Source organism: Sus scrofa, chromosome 3 (assembly GCF_054392235.1).
Source record: "Sus scrofa isolate SSC_HxYL_T2T_F1_AM1 chromosome 3, Sscrofa_HxYL_maternal_Yorkshire_Landrace_v2.0, whole genome shotgun sequence".
NCBI classification, from domain to species: Eukaryota; Metazoa; Chordata; class Mammalia; order Artiodactyla; family Suidae; genus Sus; species Sus scrofa.
Window position 1 is genome coordinate 82,108,941 of NC_139385.1, and position 27,914 is coordinate 82,136,854.

At 37.7% G+C, this 27,914-nt stretch overlaps 1 protein-coding gene across 3 annotated transcripts in view; it reads left to right on the forward strand.

The window, feature by feature from the left end:
• Positions 1-1,046: 1,046 nt before the first annotated feature.
• Positions 1,047-27,914, forward strand: part of EXOC6B (exocyst complex component 6B) — a 607,614-nt gene continuing 580,746 nt past the window's right edge. For all 3 annotated transcript variants that reach the window (XR_014841692.1, XM_085018912.1, XM_085018911.1), the window contains exon 1: positions 1,047-1,272. Coding sequence is in view for 2 of the 3 variants with exons in the window: in XM_085018912.1 (XP_084875038.1) it covers positions 1,160-1,272 (113 nt within the window). In the remaining variant the exon portion in view is untranslated. The remainder of the gene's footprint in view (positions 1,273-27,914) is intronic.

Consider the following 27,914-nt stretch of genomic DNA (forward strand, 5'->3'; position numbering starts at 1 on the left):
TATTCTAATCTGGCCATTGTATGAAATGTGGATGCCTAGATAAGAATGTCCATATGTAGGACCTTCGATCAGGATTTAAAAAGAAAAAAAAAAAAAAAAAAAAAAAAGGTTTCCAGGTGCTTCTGATGCAGTTGGTTACTGGGCCAGTGGAACCATTAGAATAAAGTAAAAATTCTCATCCCCCTATTTCTTTTCCAAGGTACTTTTCCAGCCCCATCTCTTACTACTACTACTCTACACTGCAGTACACATAGGGTTTCTCTTTGGCTTTTTTGGTGCTCCTCACACCTTCCAACCACACCTTTTAAAATGTTTAGGCTTAGGAGTTCTCCTTTGTGGCTCAGTGGTAATTAACCTGACTAGTATCCATGAGGACTCAGGTTCAATTCCTGGCTCCAGCTTAGTGGGTTAAGGATCCTGCTTTGCTATGAGCTGCAGTGTAGGTCATAGACACCGGTAGGAACCAGCGTTGCTGTTGCTGTGTTGTAGGTTGGCAGGGGCAGCTCAGATTTGACCACCCCCAGGGAACTTCCATATGCCATGGGGGTGTGGCCCTAAAAACACAAAAGACCAAAAAAAAAAAAAAAAAAAAAAGAGAGAGAGAGAGAGAAAGGTTTAGGGTAGTTACTCCACGAATACTTCGCAGGCAGAAGTGATAGTTGTCCTCGATTTTTTTGAACTGGCTTAGAGCTACATTACTTTTGGATTTCTCCAGCTTTCTCCCCCTGATAACTTGTAAGACTGCTGTCTGCAGAATCTGTTAGTGCTTTCTTGATATTTGCGCCCACCGAGCAGTTTGCACTTTGTGGCAGGGTCTTAAGAATTTGTAGGACTAGTGTCATTGCCTGACTTAATTACCGTTGCATATGCAGTCGTTAAACTTTTCTGCCTTATAATGGAAATTTCCACACGTGTTTGTGGAGCCAAGGTAAAAAACGAGGGTAACACACGCTAACATCACTCAAGAGAACTACAATCCCAGCGGGTATTGCGCAGAACGTCTGCGGACGTGATGACGCTAGGGGGCGTGCCGAGTCTGAGGGAGGGGTCGTCCTGAGGGTGGCCGGAGGCCGGGGCGGCTCTGTAGCCTTGGGTGAGAGAGCTAGCGTAAGGTGAGCTGAACGAAAGAGGGGGACGCGCTGCCGGGCGCCCCCAGTCTATGGAGCGGGGTAAGATGGCGGAGGCGGAGAGCCTGGAGACAGCGGCGGAGCACGAGCGGATCCTTCGAGAGATCGAGAGCACCGACACGGCCTGCATCGGGCCCACGCTCAGGTACCCTCGGTACAGGGGCCACAGATGGGCGGGCACGGGCGGGACCGGAGGGCAGGCTCTCTCGGGGCTGTATGCCGGGACAACCGACCGCTGGGCCGACGCCCGCCCCTCCCTTCGGAGAGGCCGGCGATCGACCTCCACCCTGGGCGAGGCGCTTCCCCTCCGCAATCCCTACGTGGGGTCCCTTCCCGATCGTCGGCGCCCGCAGCCGGATTACTCTGTAGGTTCCCTCTGCTTCCCTCCGGGCTGGGGCAGCCTTCGTTTTCCCTCCGAAGCTAGCCCGGCTCGAGCAGCTAGATCGCGCCCGACAGATGGTGGCTCTTAGCAGTGCTTTCCCTGAGGACATCACCCTTCTCCCTCGGCTCAAACCCGGTCCTGCTCTAGACCAAGTCCTGCTCTTCAGGCAGAGCAGAATTCGCCCCCACGATCTGTTGCTCGGAAATTAAACTTTTGCCTCCTTAAAATCACAACCACTTCTCAGAAACGAGTTCCTGAAAATCCTAGGCCTGGAAGGAAGTAAGTTTCCTTCTCCCCGCGCGCCCCTCTCTTGGGAGGGGGTGCTCGCCGAGCCCTTCAGGAGGACGACTTCTCCCAAAGGTGCAGCCCTCATGGTCCTCTTATCGCTGAGAAGTTACCTTCCCTCCGTACCCCCCTTATCATTACTTCGTCCACACACTCCTCTTTTATATGGAGAAGTCAATGCAAGCCCCCACCTACCTGAATCTATTTAACAAAACTTAGGTACCACTTATTACACACAGTGTAAGACATTTATTAAGCGATTTTCAGATATAACATACTCAAACCGCAAAACAATCCTATTAGGTAGGTGCAGTTATTACCCTCATTTTACAGATGAGGCACAGAGCGGTTAAGGGACTTGCCCACGGTCCTAGAGAAATAAAGTAGGAGAGTCGTGATTCCTACTTAGGCAGGCTGGGTCCGGAGTCTGCATTCTTAACCTGTCTCGTTCGGCCTCAGCTGAGGATTGCCATCTACCTGTACTTTCTGTTAATTACTCATCGAGCGCAATTTCCAATTACCTTTCTCTTTCCCCTCGGTTTACTTGGTGCCTTAGAACTAAGTCTTCATCCTTCCTGTGGCACCTTCAGATCTCTGTGCAGCTTACAGCTAATTATCTTATCTACCTTCTACAGTCTTGGAATAAAAAGTTATTCCTCACTGTTTGTTTGTTCCTGGGAGAGCTGCCTTATCAAAGTGTTTGAAGGAGGGGCAGGCTGGAGACTTTCCTCCTCATCTCTGCTTGCACGGCTTCCTTCTCCAACTGGGCACGGTGTTAGCACAGTTCTCCCAGTACATCCTTGGACATGGGACTTTTTATCCCTTACTGCATTATGATCATGACCATCATGCTCCTCTCTTTTCCCATTTTCTTGAGCTCTTAAGGATGAATGACCCTCATTTCATTATCTTTTCTAAAAACTAAGGACCGCTTACTGGTATTCTACATGCATTATTAGTGGTTATTAATATTTGCGTTTCATAGAACAAAATGGTATTAGAGTTACTGAGAATGCTGTTTCAGTATTCTACAAGAAATCTGGCTACTGAGCTATAGTTGGCCGCCAACAAAGCTCCCACTGAAGCAGTTAGGATTACCAGAGTTTTTAGGAAGGATTCTTCATCAGAAAACCATCAGTGTTGTCTTGAGTTGGTTGTGGTTTTCAATTGCTGTCGGTTCTTGGTTTATATGATAAGTGACTTCATTTAGTGTTATCAGTTTAGTTTGCTTTGATTTATTATGTTAACCCTCTACTGAATAGTAATGCGTATTCGTTCAGCTGAATTTTGGCCTGTAATCATCCATTATCTTGACTTAAGAGTATATGTATGATACTTAAAATATGTTACCCATTCCCCCTAGAACTTACTTCGTTGTTATCACTGGAGTTCTTCCCCTGGAAAGTGGGATTTTGTGGGGGTAACTGGATTAGGGATCTTTTGTCCTAAGGGGACATGGTTAAAAAAAAAAAAAAAAGGTTTGAGAACCACTGCATTATCCTACTAGTTTTAGTTGCTTTTCCTTCATTATTCTTTTCATCATTAGTGGCTTTCCATTTTTGGCCTCATCCTGTCTTTGTCAGTTAACCCTAAATCTTACCATCAGAGCCAAGGTTCAATCACTTGAACATACTATAGTATAAGTAGTACCCTCTGTCTTTGTCTTTAGTCTAACTTGTTCCTGTCCCTATTCATGGGGATGATCTCATCTTCGTTCCTTATCCAATTCGGAGGCAGCAGCATGCACAGACATGAGGTTTCAGATCCCGTGCCTTACCCTGGGTGCACCTCCATTGTCATCATCCTGGTTTTCCATCACAATCATTAAACAGGTTTCATTAAGGCAGTAGGCGCTCTTTGCCAACTTTATCCACTATTGTACATCACAAAAAGTACTCCTTTTTTGTAGTCTTTCCAATCTTTCATCTTTTGAGGTAGCTTTAAAAATTCTTTTTGTCTTTAGGGCTGCACCCACAGCATATGGAAGTTCCCAGGCTAGGGGCTGAATCAGAGCTGTAACTGCCAGCCTACACCACAGCCATAGAAACGTAGGATCTGAGCCACATCTGCGACCTACACCACAGCTCACAGCAACACTGGATCCTTAACCCACTGAGTGAGGCCAGGGATCAAACTTGTGTTCTCATGGATGCTAGTTAGATTCGTTTCTGCTGAGCCAGGATGGAAACTCCTTTTTTTTTTTTTTTTTTTTTTTTTTTTTGAGGTAGCACTTTTAAGGCACCAGATTCTTACCTGTTCCTGAGATAAGTTTTATAATTGAGGAGGAACTACAGAACAGAGAAAAACAATAAATTGATAGCAGATATAAGCTTAATATACCCATCCCTACAGTTCCTGCTTTTCACAAAAATCCACTTAGATGCATTGCCTAGTCAGACTCTTTCGTTTGCCAACTATTATTTGCGAACCATTACTTGGTTTCTTTTCCTGCTGTGATACCAAATTATTCTTCTAGTTTTATCCCTTGTTTGAAGAGCCACAGTGGCTTGACTTTTCCATTATATGACTCTCCTTACTTTAATCTCGAACAGTATATGCCATGTTATTCCCATGTATCTTAAGGGAATGCCTTTCCTTTTTCATTGTACTTCTGAAAGCCCCAAGTTTATCCATGCATACAGAGGCCGTTGCCTAGCAAATTCTTTTGGGAAAGCAGCCACCTCTTCTCTGCCTTCATCTCAAAAATTATTTTGTTAGCTGCAAGTCCTAATTTTGCAGATGAGGAAATTGGCCCGTAAGATGTTTGAGTCTGTCTTGGTTTTAAAATAATATTGATTCCTGTTTGGAGTTCCCACAAGTAGAAACAAAGCGGACTAGTATCCACGAGGATGGGCTTCGATCCCTAGCCTCGCTCAGTAAGTTGGGGATCGGGTTTTGCCGAGGGCTGCGCAGTAGTTCACAAACCCAGTTTAGGTCCTGTGTTGCTGTGGTTGTGGTGTAGGTTGGCGGCTGCAGCTCTGATTTGACACCTAGCCTGGGAACTTCCATATGCAGCACGCGTGGCCCTAAAAAGCAGAAAAAAAATTGCTTCCTGTTCTGTAGCGCTAATACTAAAATATTGATTGTAAATCACTCATGAAGCATAGCTCCCTATTTTCATTTTTCAAATCCCATCTATATATCTCTAGTGTTTTTTCATATCACTTATTCAGAAGAAGCCATTTCCTCACTATTCTTTCTGGATACTAGCAATTAACATTCAGTCTTAATTGCTATTTAAGATTTTGTTTTTAAACTTTTTAATTTAACACTGAAGTGCATTGGTTTTACTTTTGTGTGTGTGTGTCTTTTTAGGGCCATACCCGAGGCATATGGAAGTTCCCAGGCTAGGAGTCGAATCGGAGCTATAGCTGCCAGCCACAGCAATGTCAGATCTGAGCCATGTCTGCAGCCCACACGACAGCTCATGGCACTGCTGGATCCATAAGCCACTGAGCAAGGCCAGGGATCGAACCTGCGTCCTCATGGATACTAGTCAGATTTGTTTCCGCTGAGCCACATTGGGAATTCTTACATTGCCTTTAAAAAGTAGCTTCATTGAGATAAAATTCCTGTACCACACAGTTCACCCATTTAAACTACAATTCAGTGTTTTTTCATTGTATTCACAGAGCTGTGTGACAATTACCACAATGTAACTGTAGAACATTTTTGTCACCCTCAAGTGCAACTCCGTGCTTATTAGCAGTTACTCTTTATTCTGTCCCCATTCCTCAGGCAGTCACTACTTTCTGTATTTATGGGTTTGTCTATTCTGGACATTTCATATGAATGGACTCATATAATGCATATTTTTATAGTGACTCAACACAATATTTTTAGGGTTTAGCCATGTGGTAGCAAGTATTGGTACTTCATTTCTTTTTGTTGCTGAATAGTATTCCACTGTATGACTGTACCACATTCTATGTATTCTATAGTTGATGGACCCTGAGTTGTTTCTGTATATGGGCTGCTATGAACAATGCTTTTATGAACATTTGTGTATATTTGTTTTTGTGTGGACATATTTTTATTCTTCTTGGGTTTATACCTAAGAATGGAATTTCTAGGTCATCTGATAACTCTTTGAATATTCTGAGGAACTGCCAAAGTGTTTAACAAAATATCTGTACTATTCTGGGTTCCCACCAGTAGTGTATAAGGATTCCAGTTTATCCATATCCTTGTCAGCACTTGTTATTGTCTTTTATTTTAGCCATCTTAATGGGTATGAATTTGCATCTTGCTGTACTTTTGATTTTCATTTCCCTAATGGTAACCTTTTCCTATGCTTATTAGTTATTTGTTTATCTTCTTTGGAGCAATGTCTCTTCAGATCCTACTCAGTTTTTAATTGGGTTGTCTTTTCACTGTTGAGTTTTAAGAGTTCTTTATATATTCTGGATATAAGTCTTTTACAGGTATTTAATTTGTAAATGCTTTCTCTAATTCTTTGAGTTTTTTTTTTTTTTTTCATTTTTCTCTATGGTATCATTTGTTGCACAAAAGTTTTAAATTTTGATGTAGTCAGTATATCTAGTTGTTATTTTTTTCTTGGGCCTTTTGGTGTTGAATTGAGGAAACCTTTGCTTAACCCAAGATTATGAAAATTTGCTTTTTTTTTTGAGTTGTATAATTTTATCTCTGCATTAAGATCTGTGATCCATTTTGAGTTAATTTTTGTCGATAGTATAAGGAAGGGTGTCCTTTTTACATGTTTATATGCAGTTGTTCCAGCACCATTTGTTGAGTGCCATCTTTTCTTACCCAGATATATTTCTGGCTGATTTATCTTGATCATTTTACCATGAAATTTGTGTTCCTTGTTTATAGCGGAAATGTAACATTCAAGACCTTGTTATTGTGTTTATTTGACTTTGGTGTTTGGCCTGATCTGGCTCTTGAGTGTTGTCACCTGGGAAGAAGTTTCCTGTAACGTTTTCAGCAAAAGATTTTCTCTTTTTAGCTTAATTGATGCTTTCCATTTCCGAGGTTCCTGTGTTATAGTAATGATGTGATTACTATATTTGATCTTGGAAAAGAACTTTACTTTAGGGACTGATTTTTGTCTTGACCTGATGGAATTGTTTTGTGTTATATTGCTCAGTTTTAAGATGGACATAAAGCGTATTAATGATAGAATATTTTTAATCTTTTTCACTGTTAAAACATTATGTCAACATTATAAGAATTTTGGAAACTGTATTAAGAATTACTTATAATCCTATAACACAGCTGCTGTTGTTTTGGTTGATTTCCTTCTAGACTTTGTTTTGTATATTTTGTTGTTAAAAAGCTATATTCTTGCTTTTCTATCTTGCTTATTTAAATAAGTTGTTTGTAAAGCTGGCTCTTACAGAGAACAAATTGGGGGGATATTTTCAAAATCTGTTTTGCTCAATATCATTTGATAATTCAGTATGGAGCACTGGCTTAACCAGTTACTACTTCTGTGCCTTTGACCGTATAGCTGTGTTATCCATCCTTTGCTCTCCCCCATAACCTAAGTTGTACAGAAACCAGTTAATCATAATCCTTGGTTCATGACACTTTGTCATTTTTGGCCCCTGCATGGACCTCTTTAAGCAATTAAATAATTGTTTTTATTATCAACTTACCACTGGAGTGGATAGATTTTTCTCATCTTTAAAATGGGGATGGGGGAGTTTCTGTTGTGACTCAGTGGAAACGAATCTGACTGGTATCCATGAGGACACAGGTTTGATCCCTGGCCTCGTTCAGTGGTTTAAGGATCTGGCGTTGCCCTGAGCTGTGGTGTAGGTCACAGACGCAGCTCAGATTCTTCATTGCTGTGGCCGTGGTGTGGGTCGGAGGCTACAGCTCAGATTGGACCTCCAGCCTGGGAACTGCCATATGCCGTGGGTGCAGCCTCAAGAAGCAAAAAAAGAAAAAAAAAAAAAGATAGATACATAAAGTAATGATGCTGTTTGGCGATTAGTGTTACATATGGTGGGGTATTGTTTTTGATTAGGTGGTTAGAAAACGTTGTTTGGCAAAGGTTTGGTTTGAGAAGACTGAAGGAGCAAGCCTCTGGGGGTTGTACCTTTCATACAGTGGACACAGTGTGAAAACCCTTAGGAGAAGCATAGTGGTGGTGGGGGGAATGCGATGGTAGGAGACATTACTGAGGGTTCAGAGCATGTAGACTAAAAATGAGACTTTGACTATATTTCTAAGTGTTATGGCAAGGTACGAGAAAGTGACATGCCCTGACTTTAAGGTTAAACAACATTGTGGGGACTGTGTGGAGATTGGAGTACAAGAGGAAGCAGGGAAACTAGTCCAGGATGTTTGAGGTAATAAGAGCATAGTAGTAGCATGCAGTAAGGTTGGTGGGGAGGTCATGAGATTGGATTTCGAATATATTTGGAAAGCAGAGCCAGAATGTTGGATTAGTTATGGATGCTAAAGAAAGAGAGGAATCCAGCATGGTTCCAGGGCTCTTGGCCAAAGTGAATGAATGGTGGTCCCGTTTATTGGAATAGAGAATAAAGGGGGAGGAACTTTTTCTTCATAGCACTTACTACTGCCTGACGTATATAATTTTTGATTGTCTTCTTCATTATAATGTGTATTCCAGGAGGGGAGGAATTTTGTTCCTTTTGTTTGCTGTTGTGTCCTGGGAACCTAAAAGAGTGCCTGACAAACAGTTGGTGCTCAATGAATATTTGTTGAATGAATAGAAGAATAAAATAATTATGCCATGAACTGTTAATTATCTGGGGGGGTTGATTAACTGATTTGCAGATTAACTGTCTTAAAAAATATGACCAGGCTTTTGAAAAAAATTAAGCTGCTGAAAATCTTGAAAACCTCAGTATCCAAAGTGTTTATTCTTTGGAATTACATATGATTTTAGAGTTCTTCTTTCTCTTCATCAAAAGCATAATTTAAAATAATTAGCCTCTAATGCCTGTCATTCTTCAGTATTTTGTACAGTGTTAGAAATTTTCAACTTTATAACTCTAGTGACTAAAATGTTGTAATCTAAGAACACATTGTATGAATAAAGCTTAGCATTTGGCAGTAGGTTAAGATTGTACACTTGGGGAAAAGGAGGTGGATAGTGTTAAATAAATCTCATTACAGTATGGAATAGGATAATGAATTTTTTGTGGTTTGATAAAGAGAAGTTAGGTTTTATTTTAATAACATTTAATTACCAAGCAAATTTCAGAAAAGCTGGAAAAACCCTCTTGTAGCTGATGAGACAATGCTGATTTGGTTTAATCAGCATTGGGCTCTGTGTCCGATTTTATTTGAGCTAAATAAACAAAAATTTTCATTGATGCTCTTCCAGTGGAGGATTATTCTGATGTGTTATCTGATCAATTAGATTCAAACCAAAAAAAAAAAATATTAGTAGTCACAGGGGGAAATTAAATGGGAGGAGTGGCAGTTGGCAGTTATTCCTGTGTTGAAGAATTTATTAGTTATCTCCTGGAAATCTTATCTACTATATAATTCTGAAAATAAAAAATGAATAAGTAAATTATGTTTATTTGTCTGGGCTTGGAATATTTTAACAATGGAGAGGGAAGGATATGAATCATAATAGATCTAATATTTTTCCCATTCCCTCTCTTCCCCCATTTTATTAGTTTGTTGTTTATTCTTACATTGCATTTTTAATGCAAATATAAGCATATAGATTTTATATTCTCCCCGTTTTACAAAATAAATAGTGTACTGTATATACAGTTCTGCAGCTTAGTTTTTTACTAGTCAGTATTTTGGAAATCTGTCCATATCAGTATGCAGAAATTTTCCTTATTCTTTCTTGCAGCTACATAGTGTGAATATACCCTGGTTTATTCACCCAATCCCCTATTTCTGTATACTTGGGTTATTTCCAGTCTTTTGTTCCAGTCATTCCAACACAGCAATGAATAACTTGTAATATTTGTCATTTCTTATTGTACATTTCATGCTGTATCTGTAGGATAGATTCCCAGAAGGGTAAAACATTGCTGGGTAAAATGATGAATGTATCTGTACTTTGGTATTACTCTCTGTAGAGGTTATATTCTTTTGTTCTTCTTCTGGCAGTCTTTGACATTGCTCATTTTTCTGCAGCTTTTTCAACATAATATGTTTTAGACTTTTGAGTTTTTGCCAGTATAATAAATGACAAATGCTATTTCAGTGTAGATTTTATTTGCACTGTATTTCTTACTATGAGTGAGGCTGAATATCTCTTGATATGTATAAAGGCTCTCTCTGTGTGTGTATGTGTACTATCTGTCCATGTCCTTTGCTTATTTTTCTATAGGTTTTTTTTTTTTAATTTGGGAGCACCAGTAAAGAAGCTTTGGTAGTTATGCTTTGCTTAAATGCATCAGGAGTATATAAACTAAAATGGGTTGTGATTACTAAAACAAAGAAACCATTGTTTCTAAGTAATGAAAGCTTCAAACCTTCCTTTTTATTATTTTAGTCATAAAGGGACATGAATAAGCAGACATTTTAAAAGAATTAAAAAAATCTTATGCCAGGAGGTAATGATAATTTGAAATGAGGAGATTTTTTGGGGGGAATGCAGTAACATTATTAAATAATACTACTTTGTATACAAATAAAATTCTTAGCAAATCAGAGGATTTCAGCATTTTAATAACTTTTGTTACTTTAAAATGTTATGGCATGTATTCGTAATGTTTGTATAATTTCTAGTATCAACACAACTAGTATATTAGTTGCAAAAAGTTATAAGGAGACTTATTTAGTATGGTTATGGAAGCACATTTTAGATAATATTTATGATATTACCTTAGTTTGGAATATGATATGTGTGGCTATTTATTAGGTCATTGAGGAAAATAAAGATTTTTGATTCTTTACATCATTGAATTTGGTAGTGTTAGTATTTGCTAATTCTTTAATAATTAATTACATACCAAAATCAAGCTACCAGCTGAAAACAACCTGAAGAAATAAAATTAGTGGGTAGCTTATCTATGAAATGTTTGCATCTAGATTGAGATGCTTAGCAATTATGACATTTAATATTTGCTTGGGGGAAATAGCAAAAATAATGATGGGGGAGGGGTTAGTAAAAGCCAAGATAAAAACAAGAGCTGAGCTTAAACACTTGAGACCTCAGGTGACTACAGTTATTTCTTAGAAATGTCTGCTATAGCTGTGGGAAAAAAGAGTGAAGCCTTTTTTTCAGTGTAGTAGTATCTGCTGGAGTATTTAGAAAACCAAGAAAACAGTTTGCTAACTAGCTGGTATTGCATGGACTTTGAATATTTGAAATAAGTAGAGGTCAGCTGGAGTTTCCGTTGTGGCTCAGTGGTTAAAGAATCCGACTAGGAAACATGAGGTTGTGGGTTTGATCCCTGGCCTTGCTCAGTGGGTTAGGGATCTGGCGTTGCCATGAGCTGTGGTGTAGGTAGTAGATGTGGTTTGGATCCTGTGTTGCTGTGGCAGTGGTGTAGGCTGGCAGCTACAGCTCTGATTAGACCCCTAGCCTGGGAACCTCCATATGTGGCGGGAGCAGCCCTAGAAATGGCAAAAAAGACCAAAAAAAAAAAAAAAAAAAAGACAAGGTCAGCTAAGAAATAAACAATGATCATGAAATATTTTAATACTTTGGCTATTTTAAAAAAGCAATTTGTGATGTGTACCTGTAAATTATATTTATATTATATTTTACATATCTAGATGTCCTCAAAATGTTAACTGGTTTCCTTCAAATTGTGGATAACAACATTAATATTTCCTCCACATTTTAACTAATTTTTAGAATGGTGATTAATTTTTTAAAATTTAATTTATGGCTGCATCCATAGCATATGGAAGTTCCTGGGTCAGGGATTGAATCCAAGCCACATCTGTGACAGTACTGGATCCTTTAACCCATTGCACTGGGCTGGAGATCAAAACCGTGCTTCCACAGCAACCCCACTGCAGTTGGATTCTTAACCCACTCTGTCGCAGTGAGAACTGGAAGGGTGATTAATTTTGTCTTAACTATTTTTGGGTTACTCTCAATCTCTTTCACTTTTTCTGGTTGACAATTGCTTGTTCTTTTTCTCTGATTTCCCCCGGCCTTGTTCTAGAAAGGAATTAGATGGTTTCCAAAAATCTACATGATTTAAAAAATACACATAATAGATATATCAGCTGGCAAAATGGGGTAAGGGAAAGCAAAGATAGGAAAGAGACTATGAAGCCAAGAGTGAGAGTAGTTAAAAGATTATGTTTGTAAAGGTAGGCCATCAGTTTGGCTCTAGGCTTTCCAGCAGCTAGTGCAAAAAAAAAAAAAAAAAGACATGCTTCGTTATTTGAGTGATGGTGTAAAATTAAAAAGTAGTTACTTTGCAGAAGCACAGCTATTCTTGGTTCTGAGTAAGACCGGAGAACTGTTTCTCCCATATGTCCTCACAAAGAAGGCCTTGTATAATATAACTTTAATATCCATATAGTAAATGCAGCAATATGTGACAGGCTGTTTCTTATATTGTCCTTTAGTGAAAGCATATGGCATAACCAAAGCACCAGTTAGTAAAAGCAGTTCTGCAGGGAGTCAAAGGAATGTAGTTCTCAGCTGGTCTTGGTTTCATCAAGGCATAGATTTTATCATACCTACAGTGGAAGTTGAAGGGGCATTATCCCTCTTACTACCTCTTGATTATTGATCACTTACGAATGCTATAGACTCTTTTCTTAGTAAAATGCATGTGACCAGTCTTCGTAATTTCTAATCTGGAAGAGTGAGTGTATTGCATATACATTAGTGAATTCTTTCGTAAGTACTACTTTTAGTAGTTAGTGTTTTTGATAAGTGATGAATATCAGTGAGTTCAAAGGTATGTATATTTTTTGCCTTTTTTTTTTTCCAGCCCATGCCCGTGGCATGTCAAATTCCATGAATAGATTCAAATTGTTGTGTTGTATCAGTAGTTCATTTTTTTATTGCAGAAAAATATTCCATGGTATAGTTGTAGCACACTTGTTTAATCATTTACCCATTAAAGGATATCTAGCTTGTTCCCAGTTTTTGGCTATTAAAATGAAGCTACTATAAACCTTTATGTAAAGGTTTTTGTGTGAACATACATTTTTAGTTCCCTTGGCTATATAGCTACTAGTGGAATTGCTGGGTCATATGATAACTCTTTTTGAGGAACTACTAAACTTTTCCAAAGTGACTGTACCATTTTATATTCCCACCAGCAACGTATGTTTGTTCCGTTTTTTTCAGATCCTTGCTAGCATTTGGTATCATTGTTTCTTATTTTGTCATTCTGACATTTGTGTAGTAATATCTCATTGTGGTTTTAATTTGCATATTTCTAACTGCTAATGATGTTGAAGATCTTTTCATGTGCCTATTTGCCATATGTATATCCACTTTAATTTTTTTTTTTCTCTTTTTTTGGTTGTACCCATGGCATGTGAAAGTTCCTGGGCTAGGGATGGAACCCACCCCACAGCAGAGACCTGAGCTGCTGCAGTGAAAATGCCAGTTCCTTAACCCACTGTCCCGGAAGAGAACTCCTATATCCACTTTGTTGAATTGCCTCTTCAGGTCTTTTGCCCATTTTCTAATTGAATTTTTAAAAAACTGTTGTGTTTTAAAAACTGTGTATTCTAGATACTGGTCCTTTGTTGGATGTGTGATTTACAGACATTTTCTTCCACCCTGTGACTTGTCCTTTCATCCTCTTAACAGAGTGTTGCAGATCCCAGGTTTTTTTATTTTGGCGAAGTCCAAGTTACCTGTTTTTCCTTGTATGGAACATGTTTTTGGTGTCAATTTTAAGAACTCTTTCCTTAGCCCTAAAGCTTGAGGATTTTCCCCTGCAGCTTTTTTCCCCTGAAAGTTTTATAATTTGTTTTTTTTTTTAAATATAAAGCCTGTGATTCATTTTGAGTTAGTTTTTGTAATTTTGTAATTTTTGTATGAGTAGCGAGACTTCAAAATTTCTCTTTCTCTTGGTCTATGGATATCCAACTGTTCCACCCCCATTTATTATTAAAAAGGCTGTTTTTCCTCTACAGAACTGCTTTTGCACCTTCGTCAGCTTACTTGGTGTATTTCTGTGGGTCTCTCGTTTCTCTTCATCTATTGTGCTGGTATGACAGTCTTAAAAGATTACTGTAACTTCATAGAATAAGTCTTGATAATGAATAGACTGATTCTTCTCACTTTAATCTTCTTTATCAAAATGGTTCATCTAATTTAGGCCCTAAGCTTTTCCATATAAATTTTAGAATAATTTTCTATATTCACCAAAATACCTTACTGAGATTTTAATAGGAGTTGCATTAAACCTGTGTATAAGTTTGTAGAGAAGTAACATCCATGAGTTTTCTAGTTGCAGACATAGTATGTCTCTCAATTTAATTTAGCTCCCTTTTGATCTATTTTCATCAGCATTGTGTAGTTTTTAGCATACAAAGTCAGTCCATATTTTGTTGGATTTATACTTCACTATTTCTTTTTTTTTCCAAAGTGATCATAAATGATACTGTGTTTTTAACTTTGATGTCAGTATATTCATTGCTAATATAGAAATGCAATTAATTTTTGGATGTTTAGCTTGTATCTTTGTAACTTTCCTTTTTAATCTAGGAGTTTTTGGGTAGATTTCCTTGAAGTTTTCCATGTGGATAAAAGTGTTAACTGTAGTGGAGATTGTTTTAATTTTCTAGTCTATATGCTTTTTCTTTAACTTCTTTCATTGCTGGAACTTCCAGGACTATGTTGAATAAGACTGGTGAACATGGACATCTTTGCCTTATTCCCAGTCTAAGAAAGCGTCAGTCTTTCTCCCATTAACTATAACGTTGTTATAGGATTTTTGCAAATATATTTTATCAAGTTGAGGAAGTTTCCTTATATTTTTATTTTCTCAGAGTTTTTATCATGCAGAAGTGTTGACTTTTGTCCAATGCTTTTATTGCATTGATTGATATGATCATGTGATTTTTCTTCTTTAGCCTTGTGAGTTATATTGATTGATTTTTGAATGTGGAATGAGCCTGTCTTCCTGGAATAAAACCTAACTTAGTCATTGTGTGTATTTCTTTTTATATACCTTGAATTCTATTTGCCAGTGTGTTCTTAGGCATTTTTATGTTTGTTCTTACAAGAGATAGCGACCTGTAGTTTTATTTTTTGTTGTCGTCTGGTTTTGATGATAGGGTAACAGTAGCTTCGTAAAATGAATTGGGAAGTGTTTCCTCCCTTTTATTTCATGGACGAGATTTTAGAATTAATTCGTGTTAGATTAATTCTGCTTTAAGCATTTTGTAGAATTCTCCAATTACACCCTCTAGGCCTAGTGGTTTATTTTGGGGGAGATTTTATATAATTTCCTTTAGAGTTCTAAGGTTATGTAAATTAGTATTTTCTTTTGAGTGAATTGTGATGTTGTGATTGCTGAGGAATTAGTTTAGTTCATTGAAGTTATCAAATTTATGTCAAAAGAGTTTACAGTTCTCTTTCATTATGCTTTTGATGGCTAGAGGATGTGTCGTGATATCTGTGTGTTCATTTGTTATATTGGTAATTTGTGTCTTTTTTTTCTTTGTTAGAGATTCTGTCAATTTTATTGGTGTTTTTAAAGAACCAGACCGGAGTTCCCGCTGTGGCTCAGTGGTTACCAAATCCGACTAGGAACCATGAGGTTGTGGGTTTGATCCCTGGCCTCGCTCAGTGGGTTCAGGATCTGATGTTGCTGTGACCTGTGGTGTAGGTTGCAGATACAGCTCGGATCCTGTGTTGCTGTGGCTGTGGTGTAGGCCGGTGGCTACAGCTCCGATTCGATCCCTAGCCTGGGAGCCTCCATATGCTGCGGGTGCAGCTGTAGAAAAAGATTAAAAAAAAAAAAAGAACCAGACTATTTTCAGTATTGTTTTTCTGTTTTCTATTAATATTGATTTCTGCCGTCATCTTTATTATTTCCTTCCTGCTGCTCATTTTTTGTTTTTGCTTTTATTTTTTAGGTTCTTGAAGTATAGGAACTTCAAATAGTGATTTGATGTTTTTCCTCTTTCCTAATGTTATAAAATATCTCTGATGCTGTAAATATCTCTCCTAGCACTGCTTTACCTGTGTTGCATAAATTTTGATATTTTCATTTTCATTCCATTTAGTGTATTTGTTGATGTCCCCCCTGCCCTTTTTTTTTTTTTTTGCTTTTTAGGGCCACACTTTGACATATGGAAGTAACCAGGCTAGGGGGTAAATTGGAGCTATAGCTGCCAGCCACAGCCACGCCAGATCCAAGCCATTCTGTAACCTATACCACAGCTCACAACAATGTTGGATCCTTAACCCACTGTGTGGAGACAGGGTTCATTTCTGCTGAACCACAATGGGAACTCCTGTTGATTTCCCTTTAGACTTTCTGTTTGACCCATGAATTATTTAGAAGTGTGTTGTTCAGTTTCCAAGGATTTGAATATTTCCTGTGATCAATTTCTAGATTGATTCCATTTTGGTTGGAGAACACACAGTATATAATTTCATTTCTTTTGAATTTATCAAGGTTTGTTTCGTGGCCCACTATATGGTCTTTCTTGATACATATTTTTGGGACTCTTGGAAAGAATATGTATTCTATTGGGTAGCATGTTTCCTAAGTGTTGATTAGATTCCCATTGGTTGATAGTGGTGTTGTGTTCTCCTCTATCCTTGCTGATTTTTTTTATCAATTGTTGAGAGAGTGGTGTTGAAATCTATTAAATGTAATTGTGAAATTGTCTGTTTTTCCTTTCTGATCTGTCTGCTTTTGCTTCACATACTTAGCAACTCTGTTGTTTGGTACATATACATTTAGAATTGCTGTGTCTTCTTAGGGGATTGAGCATTTCATTGTAGAATGACTTTTTTTTTATCTCTGATAATTTTCTTTGCTATGAAGTCTGCTTCATCTGATGATAAATATAGTTATCCCTATTTTCCTTTGATTAATGTCTGCATGATATATTATTTTCCAATCTTTTTTTTAACCTGCCTATATCATTATATTTGAAGTGAATTTCTTGTTGATAGCTTATAATTATGTTTTTTCATCTACCCTATGAGTCTCTGACTGGAATATTTAGAACATATACAGTTAATGTAATTGTTACATTAAATGTAAAAGGCTTAAAAAAGTTAAAAATGGCTTAGCTCTGTTGTTTCACTTGTTATTTTCTGTTTATTATCTCCTTTTTTTGTTTTCCTGTCTTCTTTTTCATGCTCTTCTTTGACTTTCTTGAACATTTTTATAGAATTCCTTTTTTGATTAGCTAGTGTTTTTGAGTGTATCCTTTTTAGCGGTTTCTCTCTCTAGTGTTAGCATTTTTATTTAACTTACCATTTTTTATTAGTGTGATCATTTCCGCTAGGAATGAAGTGCTGAAACCTTACCTTCCTTTATGTTCTTTTATTAATCCATATTTTTGCTGTGTCTTTTTTTCCTTTCTGATATGATATTCTTAAGATTACTGTTTTTTAAAAAAATCATTTCCTTTCTGTTTGGAAAACTTCCTATAGCCATTCTTTTAGAGTAGGAGTGCTGGCAACAAATTCTCTTTACACGGAAATGGCTCAGTTTCCTTCGCATGAGAATGTCTTGATTTTGCCTTCATGCCTAAAGATTTTTAGGAACATCCTGGGTGTAGGATTCTGGTTCGACAGTTCTTTTCTTTCAGCCTTGAAAAGTATCATGTCAGTTCTTTTTGGCCTGCATAGTTTCTGGTGAGAAATTTGCTGTCATTCAAGTTATTTTTCCTTTATAGGAAAGATGTCATTTTCTTCTGGCTACTTTCAAGATTTTTTTCTATGTTTTTAGTTTTCAGGAGTTTAATTATGATGGGTCTTGGCATGGATTTCTTTGGCTTTATCCTCTTTGGGTTTTGCTGATCTTTTTGAATCTGTGAATTTATGTTCTTTGTCAAATTTGGGAAGTTTTTAGCCATTATTTCTTCAAGTATTTTCTTGCCTTACCTTCTTTCTGTCTTCCTTCTGGGACTTTGGTGTCACAAATGTTAGATTTTCTTCGGTATAGTCCAACAGCTCCTGAGTTTCTGTTCCTTTTTTTTTTTTCTTCCAGTTTGTTTTCTTATGCTGTTCTGATGACAAATTTTTTACTGTTCCATCTTTCATTTCTCTGAGTTTTTCCTCTGTTCCTTCCATTTTGTTCTTTTTTTTTTTTTTTTTTTTTGTCTTTTTGCCTTTTCTTGAGCCGCTCCCACGGCATATGGAGGTTCCCAGGCTAGGGGTCTAATCGGAGCTGTAGCCGCCAGCCTACCCCAGAGCCACAGCAACACGGGATCTGAGCTGCGTCTGCAACCTACACCACAGCTCATGGCAATGCTGGATCCTTAACCCACTGAGCAAGGCCAGGGATCGAACCCACAACCTCATGGTTCCTAGTCAGATTCGTTAACCACTGAGCCATGACGGGAACTCCTCCATTTTGTTCTTGAGTCCTTCCACTGAATTTTTAATTTCAGTTATTATGTTTTTCAGTTCTAAACTCTCCATTTGGTTATCCTTTCCTCTGTTTCTTTGCTGAGGCTTTTTGTTTGTTTGTTTGTTTCAAGTGTATTCATAACTGTTGGAACATTTTTATCATGATCACTTTAAAATCTTTATCACATAATTCTGACATCTCTGTCATCTCAGTTTTGGTATCTAATGGTTGTTCTTTTTCATGAGCTTAACATCTTCTTCGTTCTTGGTATGAAGAAGAATGATTTTTTTTTTTTTTTGGCTGCACCTATGGCATATGGAAGTTTCCAGGGCAGGGATTGAGTCTGAGCTGCAGCTGCAACCTGTGCCACAGCTGCTGTCTGTGTCACAGCTGTGGCAATGCTGGATCCTTAACCCACCGCACTGGGCTGGGGATCAAACTTGCACCTCCATAGTGACCTGAGCTGCTGCAGTCAAATCCTTAACCCACCATGCCGCAGTGGGAACTCCCACATGATTTTTGATTGAAATCTGTACATTTTCATGTTGTGAGAGCTGGCTCCCTTTTAAACCTATTCTTTTAGTTTTCTTTGACACCACTTTGGTAGGAGAGGGTGTGGGTAGTTACTTCATTAATTCTGTGTGGAGTTTGATGTTCATGTTCCCCCTCTTGGCCTCAGTTGACATCTGTGAGGGGCTCCTCATTACTTCTGGAGATGGCAGTTCTGGCTCCTACTTGGTCTTTGCTGAGTGTGGGAGAGGAGGTTGTTACCATCTGGTGGGAATGAAAGTCTCAGCTCCCTTCTTGGCCTTTTCTGACACCCTGACCTGGGTGTTGGGTGCTTTGTTTATCACTTATGAGGGTAGAAGTCTAGGTTTTTTTTTTTCTACCTGTGCTGGTGTGGGTGTGTATGTGGCCACAATTTTTTTTTTTTAATCTTGAATAGAAAGGTGATTATGTTACTTCGTTATCACAACATTGTGAATCAATTATACTGTAGTAAAACTGTAAAAACTGAAAAAAAAAGAGTAGTTTTGTAAATATTTTCTCTCTATTTTCTGTATTTTCTTGGTAGGCTACCCTTTTTGGTTAGAGAGAGCAGACTTTTGTTGGGGCTTTGGCACCTCTTTGTGTTTCTGGGTTGCCGGTCTCTTCAGGTCCAAGTCTGGGACATGAAGCAAAAAGAAAACCTGTGCAATTTACCATTGCGTCATTTCTTTAGTCCTCATGTCCCAAGCCAGTTCACTACCTTCTTCCTTCCTTTAAGATTTTCCTATGTTTGTTTTATATATAATGTGTAGTGTTTTTAGTTATACTTAGTGGGAGGAATGGGAAAAACTATGTCTGCTGCATCTTCCCAGAAGTGGAAGTCCTTTTATAAGCCTTTTAATTTTCAAATTATTTTTCATTTTATAACTATGGTTCATGCTTATTAGTGAAAATAAAATGAAGCAGTATAGAAGAGTATAAAGATAACACAAGTACATATAGGCAAAAATATGCTTCTGAGAAATAGTTAACTTCATGTGATCATCATTCCAGATCACCATCACTTTACACAAATATACAGCAAATAAGAGGAGGAGTAGAAGTGAGTAATTTTTGTAAGATTGGATATACTGTAATGTTATATCTAATTAAAAGTATTATATATTTCTTTTTTTGTTTTTTCTTTTTTGGCCACCCAGAGGCCAATGGAGTTCCCAGGCCAAGGATCAGATCTGACCTGTAGTTGTGACCTAAGCCACAGCTGCAGCAATGCTGGATTCTTAACCCACTGTGCCGGGCCGGGAATCAAGCCTGTATCCCATTGCTCCCAAGACACCACCGATCCCGTTGTGCTATAGAGAGAACTTCAAAAGTATTACATTTAATATCACATGAAGAGGAAACTGAAATGAATCTTATAGGTTTACTGAATTTGAGATAAATGTATTTTTTGTCACAGATGATAATCATTTTAAAAGATCTCTTAAACTTAAGGTAAAAAGTCAGTTAACATATTTTTGATTAAAAAAATCACATCCAATTTTAGGCAGTATTAATTGATTTCCCATTATGGAAGAAAAGAAAAATTATTGTTTTTTCTTTTTTCAAAACAGAGTTCACATACTATCCAGTTTACTCATTTAAACTGTTCAGTGATTTTTAGTATATTCTCAGGCTGTGTAATTTCTTCAGAGAAAAATCCCTGATACACTGTTAGGTGTTTGGCTGCTGGAGTACCCATGTATGGGGTGCATGTATATATAGGTGTTTGGCTCTTCTATATTCAGTCTTTCAGTTAGCTTGTTTGTGTGCAGTGCTTTCATTATTCTTGGCATTCTAAATCCTGACCTTCCCATTGGTTATGGCTGGTAACCAGACTTCCTTTTGGATTTCATTCCCTTGGCAGATACTCTAGGCTCTTTTTTGAACTATTCTGCTTTATCCTCATTGCCTTTTAACAGTTTTTGTCTTCCAGAAATTTGTTGCTGTATCTTGGTAGCTACGAGCTCTTTTCTTTTTTTTTTTTTTAAGTTGTTGGTGTTGTGGGTTTAACTTTTCCTTTAATAGATCTCAGGAGGGGGAAAGATGCAGGCGTGTGGCTGTTTTAGCACATTGAAACAGAAGTCTGGAAGGCAGAGTTAACTCCTGCTGGCTTAAGTTGTTACCCTTGAGGGTGAAGCCAGTATACGATAAATAGTGGATACTTAACTAGATTTTTAAAACTGAAGGAAATGACCCTCTCCCATTTTGGAACTCTTTTACTTTCTCCTAATTTTCTTTTCATATGTGTGTATGTGTATATACATACATATACATGTATAAATGTATATATACACACACGTGTGTATATGTGTGTATAAATATATATATACACACACACTGTGTGTGTGTCTGTATATATTATATACATATATATCTATACATAGCTATTTTTCTCCCCTGTACCTGCATCATGTGGAAGTTCCTGGGCCGGGGATCTAACTGGCACCACAGCAGCTACCCAGGCCACTGCAGTGACAGTGCTGGATCCTTAACCTGCTGTGCCACAGGAGAACTCCCACATATTTTCTTTTTCTCCTCTTGCCTTGTTTTATGCTGGGAGTCATTTCTCATCCAGTGTATCTCAGTTCTCTCTATCCATGATTATCCTGTAGAAGTCTCATTCTGTGTGTTTCCCAGTGTTTGCATGTCTTCTTTTTCTTCCATATTTTGTAAAAAGTGTATTGGTTTGCATGATTTTCCTTGAAACCTTATTTCCTATTTTATGTGAAAATATTTTGTGTCCTATCTGTGAGTGTGTGACAGTCCCGAAGTAATTCTTTTATAGTTTCCTTTTGTTAGTTGAGTAACCTTTATGTTCTAGGTACTTTATTTTTAACTGGGATGGCTTTTAAATATTTAAAAATTTTATAAGCTTATTATAAACAAGAAACAATTTAGTATATAATGTATTTAAGTAGAATTCCCTCTCTTCCCCATTCTGAGCTCACCCCTTCAAAGCATTATTAGTACTTTGATGTGTTTTCTAGACTATTTTCTGTGCTTATATAAACATGTATATATACCTACTAATGTTTCTATATACATTCATAGTCTTGTACTTTTTCTTTTAAAATGAGAATTACCATATACATTTTGATACACCTCAGTTTTTTCTACTTAACAGTATATAAACATGCCAGGTATCTTTATTAATTGAAACGTCTAGCTCTACTTTCATTCTTTTAATGACTGCAGAATATTCTGTTGTGTGGAATTACACACTCCTTTCTTGATGGGCATTTGGGTGGCCTCTTTCTTTTCCCTGCCCACATGGTTCTTATAAAAAACCTTGTATTCTTATAAATATCTCTTTACATGTTGATACTGGTATTTCTGTAGGATAGATTCCCAAATGTGGGACTGTTGAATATAAGCTTCGTGTATTTAAAACTTTGATAGGTATGACCAATTCCTGTCTTACTCTTTTTCCTTCCGAAATTAATTTACTGTGGAAAATTGAAAGCATACAAAATAGAAAAGATAGGATAATAAATTCCTATGTACTCTTATCACAGTCTTAACAGTTATCAGTATACAACAAATCTTCTTTCATCTAATTGTCTCACTGCCTACTCTTTCTTCCCCATGACAACCTTTGCTAATTTGGAAGTAAATCCTATGGATGAAGTATCACGTCATCCGTAAATATTTCCGTATCACCTGTACTACTTCTGGGAAGTTTTGCTTTGACTTATAAATATTTATATCTATTTGCTTCACATCTAGGCTCTCAGGAACTTATTTGAATGCATCAAGGACTGACTATAGTTGGTCCGAAATAATCCTTTCTGGCAGTAATTACACAGCAAAGCCAGTTTTCCAAGGTCATACCTAAAACTATATAATCAGCATATAAGATTAGCATTTCTTTCCATTCTCCTTGGAAGTGGCGATGGGGAGAGAAAGAAAGACATACATTCAGCTCAACCAATAAGACTAAACAACAATAACAAAAATTCTTGTTTATCTCACTGAAAATTATCTGATCTTTCAGAAGGCCTTGCCTGTAGTTCATAGCTCCTGTGCCAGATTTTGGGAATAGACTGTTAAGTATCAGGAAAGGGCTTATTTTGAGCTCATAAAATTTTTATCCAGAGTCAAATTTTATTGAAGTAAGGGTCAATAAAAGCCTATGCAGTTGATATTCTTTCTAATGATTTATTGCATTCATTGAGGATGCTGGCATGTAATTGTAATACATTGTTTAGTCCCTACTAATGGATTATTTAGTAATGTACCGCTTTTTTTTTTTTTTTTAAAACTGAGGATGAGCAAAATGTTGTTGTTTAAAGTAATGACTCAGGCGCTACTCTCCAGACAGAAAAGACCATTCATGTGGAGGAGGCATATTGGCAAAGTGGCTCTTGAATAATTCTGGAAGAAGAACATCTTTCTAAGGCTTTATCTAGCTGGAACTTTTAAATCATTTGTATAGTATGGGGGCCTGTAACCGGTACTTAGAAAGTGCCCTCTTTTCGACATACAAAGTTTTTGAGACTTTATAGAGTTGGGAAAACAACCTCCCAAAGGTATACCAGATTTAAACTGTCATCGTTCCAATTATCAAATTTGGATAGGATGACCCAGAATTTGCCCTTCTTAACTAGACTTACTAAAAAAAAGTCAGAAGTTTATAATAAATTAATTCTTAAATTTCTCAGGTGTCCTTTTTGAGGTTTTATTTCCCATGTCACTACACAAACTTGGTCAAGAGTTTTACTTTTTGCTACCTGAAAGTCTTTGAAAAGCAGGAGAACAAGGTCCATGTCACTTCCTGTCAGTTTTAAATAACCACAGTCATTGACAGAAGAAGCAGAAATTCCTCAAGATATGGAGGCAGAGTTATCAATAAAGGTTTCATTGCATTACAGGTTGTTAGACTGTATTTATTTTTTTATCTTTTTGTCTTTTCTAGGGCCATACCCGTGGCATATGGAGATTCCCAGGCTAGGGGTCTGGTCTAATCTGAGCTGTAGCTGCCGGCCTATGCCAGAGCCACAGCAACGGGGCATCCGAGCCACGTTTTCGACCTACACCACAGCTCATGGCAACCACAGCTCACGGCAACGCCGGATCCTTAACCCACTGAGTGAGGCCAGGGATGGAACCTGTAACCTCATGGTACCTAGTCAGATTCCTCAACCACTGAGCCACAACGGGAACTCTCAGGTTGTTAGACTTTAAAACTCACTTGATCCTCCTGGTTTTCCTCAGTTTGCTAGTCTTCAAAGGCCAGTTTACATGGAGGTTCCTCTGATTCTTTTAAGAGTTAAATGAAGGAGAAATGGTTATCTGTCTGGTCCAGGAGTGTGGAGGGTTTGCAGAATACTGCAAATAGTTGTATACCTGAGCAGATTTATTTCTGGTGTTACTATTTTGCACCATTAGGTTCGGTTCATCAAAGTAAAATTTTAAAGACTATTTCATTCAAGTCATTGCTTCACTGTAGTAATTATTTGCTAGTGATCAGACCACTCATTTCTCAACAGCCTAGGATGGGCTGCATCAGATCCTTTTCTTTCTTTCTTCCTTCCTTCCTTCCTTCCTTCCTTCCTTCCTTCCTTTCTTCCTTCCTTCCTCTCTTTCTTTCTTTCTTTCTTTCTTTCTTTCTTTCTTTCTTTCTTTCTTTCTTTCTGAGACCCTTTTCTATTGCGGTGTTCTTGTTTTTAGAGATATAACAGACAAATCAGGAAACCAGACTTATTAAAAACAAGTAGATAAAAATTAAGTTGGCTCAAGCAAATGAAGAATGTGAATCTGCCGCAAAATTCTCAAACCAATTTTGCTTCCGAAAGTAGTAGAATCCATAGTCAAAGCAGCATCATCCTGTTTGCAGGAAAAGCCAAGGATCAGAGAACAACCTGCCGTTCATTATCTGCTGGAGGCTAGAACCCCAGAGCTATGTAGCTTTGTCATTAGTTACTTGGAAAGATGAGGTTATAGGTTATGTTCGTAGCTGGGAGAACCCTGTCAGTTTAACCTGTTAACTTTATGGTCAGACATCTTCAAGATTTCTAATTCACCATGAAGGTTCAGATGTGATATAAATTAGGTTAATCCTAAGTATGTTCGCATTTCACACTTGTGCAGGTCGTGTGGTGCATAGCTGGGCCATGTCAAAGGTGCTGCTCTTCATCGCACACATAGTGTAGGTTTATATATTCATTAGGACAGTTTTCCAGCAGATGGCAGGCAAGTATCTTGAAGAGGGGAAAGTTACCATATGGTCAAATGTAGACCCTATTTTTAAGTATATAAAAATTTCTTGTGAAACTGTAAATGAGAACTCTTTTTAAAGTTATATTTATAGATGCAATAATTTTAAGTGCACTGTTCATATATATAACTGCTCTTTTCTGTATTTATTGTTTTTCTTACATTTTCCTCATTTTAATACTGACAGTGGTCCCCCCCGCCCCCACCAAGAAACAAGCTCTTAAGTGACTTTGCTGTGAAAGTGTTTGAGACTTATTTTTCAAGTGTTTAGTTTGTTCACAATTTAGCAACTCTAAAGCCTTAATATGGATGTTCTTGTTATGTTGAGATGACTTAATGCTTGGATCCTGTTAATAGCTCCATTGTATGTTGAATAAACCTCACATCTTTGCCAGAGAGGTCTGGGTGTTACTCAGTGGTGATTCTATCAGTACGTGGTCAGCTGGGATTCTAAGTTCATTTGTTATTGCTTAGAGTTTCCAGAAGGTTGCCTTGGGTAGCACCAGGCTTTTGGTAGTATTCACCATCTGGAGCTGCTGTTTCTAATGTTGCATTTGGAAAATTTTGGTATTCTCTTTGCCTGGAGACTAGTCACAGTTCAGGTGGGGTGGTTGTTTCTGATATTACGATTATTTTTGAGGCCTCTATGCCCAAAGTTTATCAGCAAGCAGGCTCTCCTGGTGGAGACATCACCTACATTTGTTTGGATTTATGTGGCACTAGCAATACCAAAAGGAGTTTATTTTTATTTTTTTAAAAATTTTTTGGTTGGGCCTGTAGCATGTGGAATCCCATTTTCCTGGGATCCAGGCAAAGCCATGGCAGTGACACTGCTGAATCCTTAACTGCTAGGCACCCCACCAAGGAACTCCACCAGGAGTTTAAATTGGCCTTTCAGGTCACCAGGTTTTGAGTTTGTCTTAAACAGCGGTTCTCAAACTAGAGCGTGGCTTGGAATCACCAGGGTTGTTAAGCTATAGATTGTGAACTCCATCCCTAGGTTTTCTAATTCGCTAAGTCTAGAGAGGGGCCTGAGAGTTTGCATTTCTTTTTTCTTTTTTGTCTTTTTAGGGCTGCTCCCACAGCATATGGAGTTTCCCAGGCTAGGGTTCGAATCGGAGCTATAGCCACCGGCCTACGCCACAGCTATAGCCACAGCAACGCCAGATCTGAGCTGCGTCTGCGACCTACACCACAGCTCACAGCAACGCTGGATCCGTAACCCACTGAATGAGGCCAGGGATTGAACCCACAACCTCGTGGTTCCTAGTCAGATTTGTTTCCACTGCGCCATGATGGGAACTCCCATGAGAGTTTGCATTTCTAACTAGTTTGAGGTGATGCTTGATGCTGATGCTGCTGGTTTGGGTACCACACTTTGAGAACCACTGTTCTAAGATGAAATTATTTTATTCTTCTCTAAATTTATAGTACTTAGCATTTGTCATAGAGGGAAGTAAGTTCAAGTCTGTGAGAAAACCATCCAAATAATAGATTTCCTTTTTTTATAAGATGAAAGGAATTTTTTCTCTTTGATTTTTAAAATAATATACGTATACAGGAAAATGCAAATCAAAAAGAAAAGCTTAAAGAGAAAAGTGAAAAACATTAAAATTGAATTATCAATACAGTAAACTTGTTTTGGTATACTTCATTCCAGATGTTTTTCCATCCATTTATATACTTTTATATCTCATTTAAAATGATTCAGTTTAGGAGTTTTCACTGTAGCACAGTGGGTTAATAATTCAGCTTGTCTTTATGGAGATGCCCTTTATCCCCAGCCCTGTGCAGTGGGTGAGGACCCAGCGTTCCTGCAGCTGTGATACAGGTTGATGCTCCGGCTCTGACTCATCTCTGGCCTGGGAATTTCCATAGGCCCTGGGGGCAGCTAAAAGGGGAAAAAAAAGGTTCAATTTATATCTGATATTTTGTAAGCTACTTTTAAAATTCAACAATATATAGTAGACACACATGTACATTAAATTAGTATTCCATTATATAGGTAACACAAGTTATCAGTGATAGTGGTAAACATTTCAGTTGTTTTCAATTTTCTAGTGGTTACAAGTTAAACTACACTGTTCTCCAAGGTTTTGCCTGGAAACTGAAAAGTTTTTAAAGATAGTAACTTTCTTTACTCCAATCTTTGTGTGGTTAAAAATGTTTTCTCTCAGCTGGACAATGACTATTCTTGGAGCAAATAAAAATTCTAATAGTTCTGGGATAGAGAGACCTTAGCTTTATCCCCTTAAATTGCATCATAATTCTAATAAGATTACTTATGCATGGTGAGCCTCCAGTCGCTGTCCCAGATATATCTTTATATTCATGGAACAGAAAGGACCTTCTGGATGACGCCTGCACTATCTGTCCTTCATTCAAGTTTTGTCGAAAGTTTCTGAGAAGGACCTTTATTTCAGGGTGGGGACAGTCAACATAAGGCTTTACGAATTTGGTGACCAGTTAAACAACTGAAAATATCCTGAAACTTTAGGGTGTAAAAGAAAACCTTTAAAAGTCAAACTGTCTTTACAGTGTCATAATTTTTTTCTTCTGCTAGTTGTCTGTTCTTTGACCATGTATTCCTCTCAGCAAACAATGAGCACACTTAGCCGCTTAAAGTATATGTATTTGCATATGTGTGTAATTTACGTATTGTAAAACACACAGAAAAATAGAAATTAAAAAGGATATTGACAGTAAGGATGCTAATGTTTTCTTTCTGAACGTCAGTAGAAACTGCTATTCTATGCAGAGTTTATCTCTTAAGCATCATCTTCTGCAGAGAACAAGGGGCTTCCTGATTTGTTGCGTATATCTGATCTGAATTGTTATACCTATCACAGTCATTCCAGGCCCAAATATCTATTTTGGTAGTTTTGTTGTTGAACCTTATGGTGCACTTTATGTTCTTGAGCCCCTTTTGAA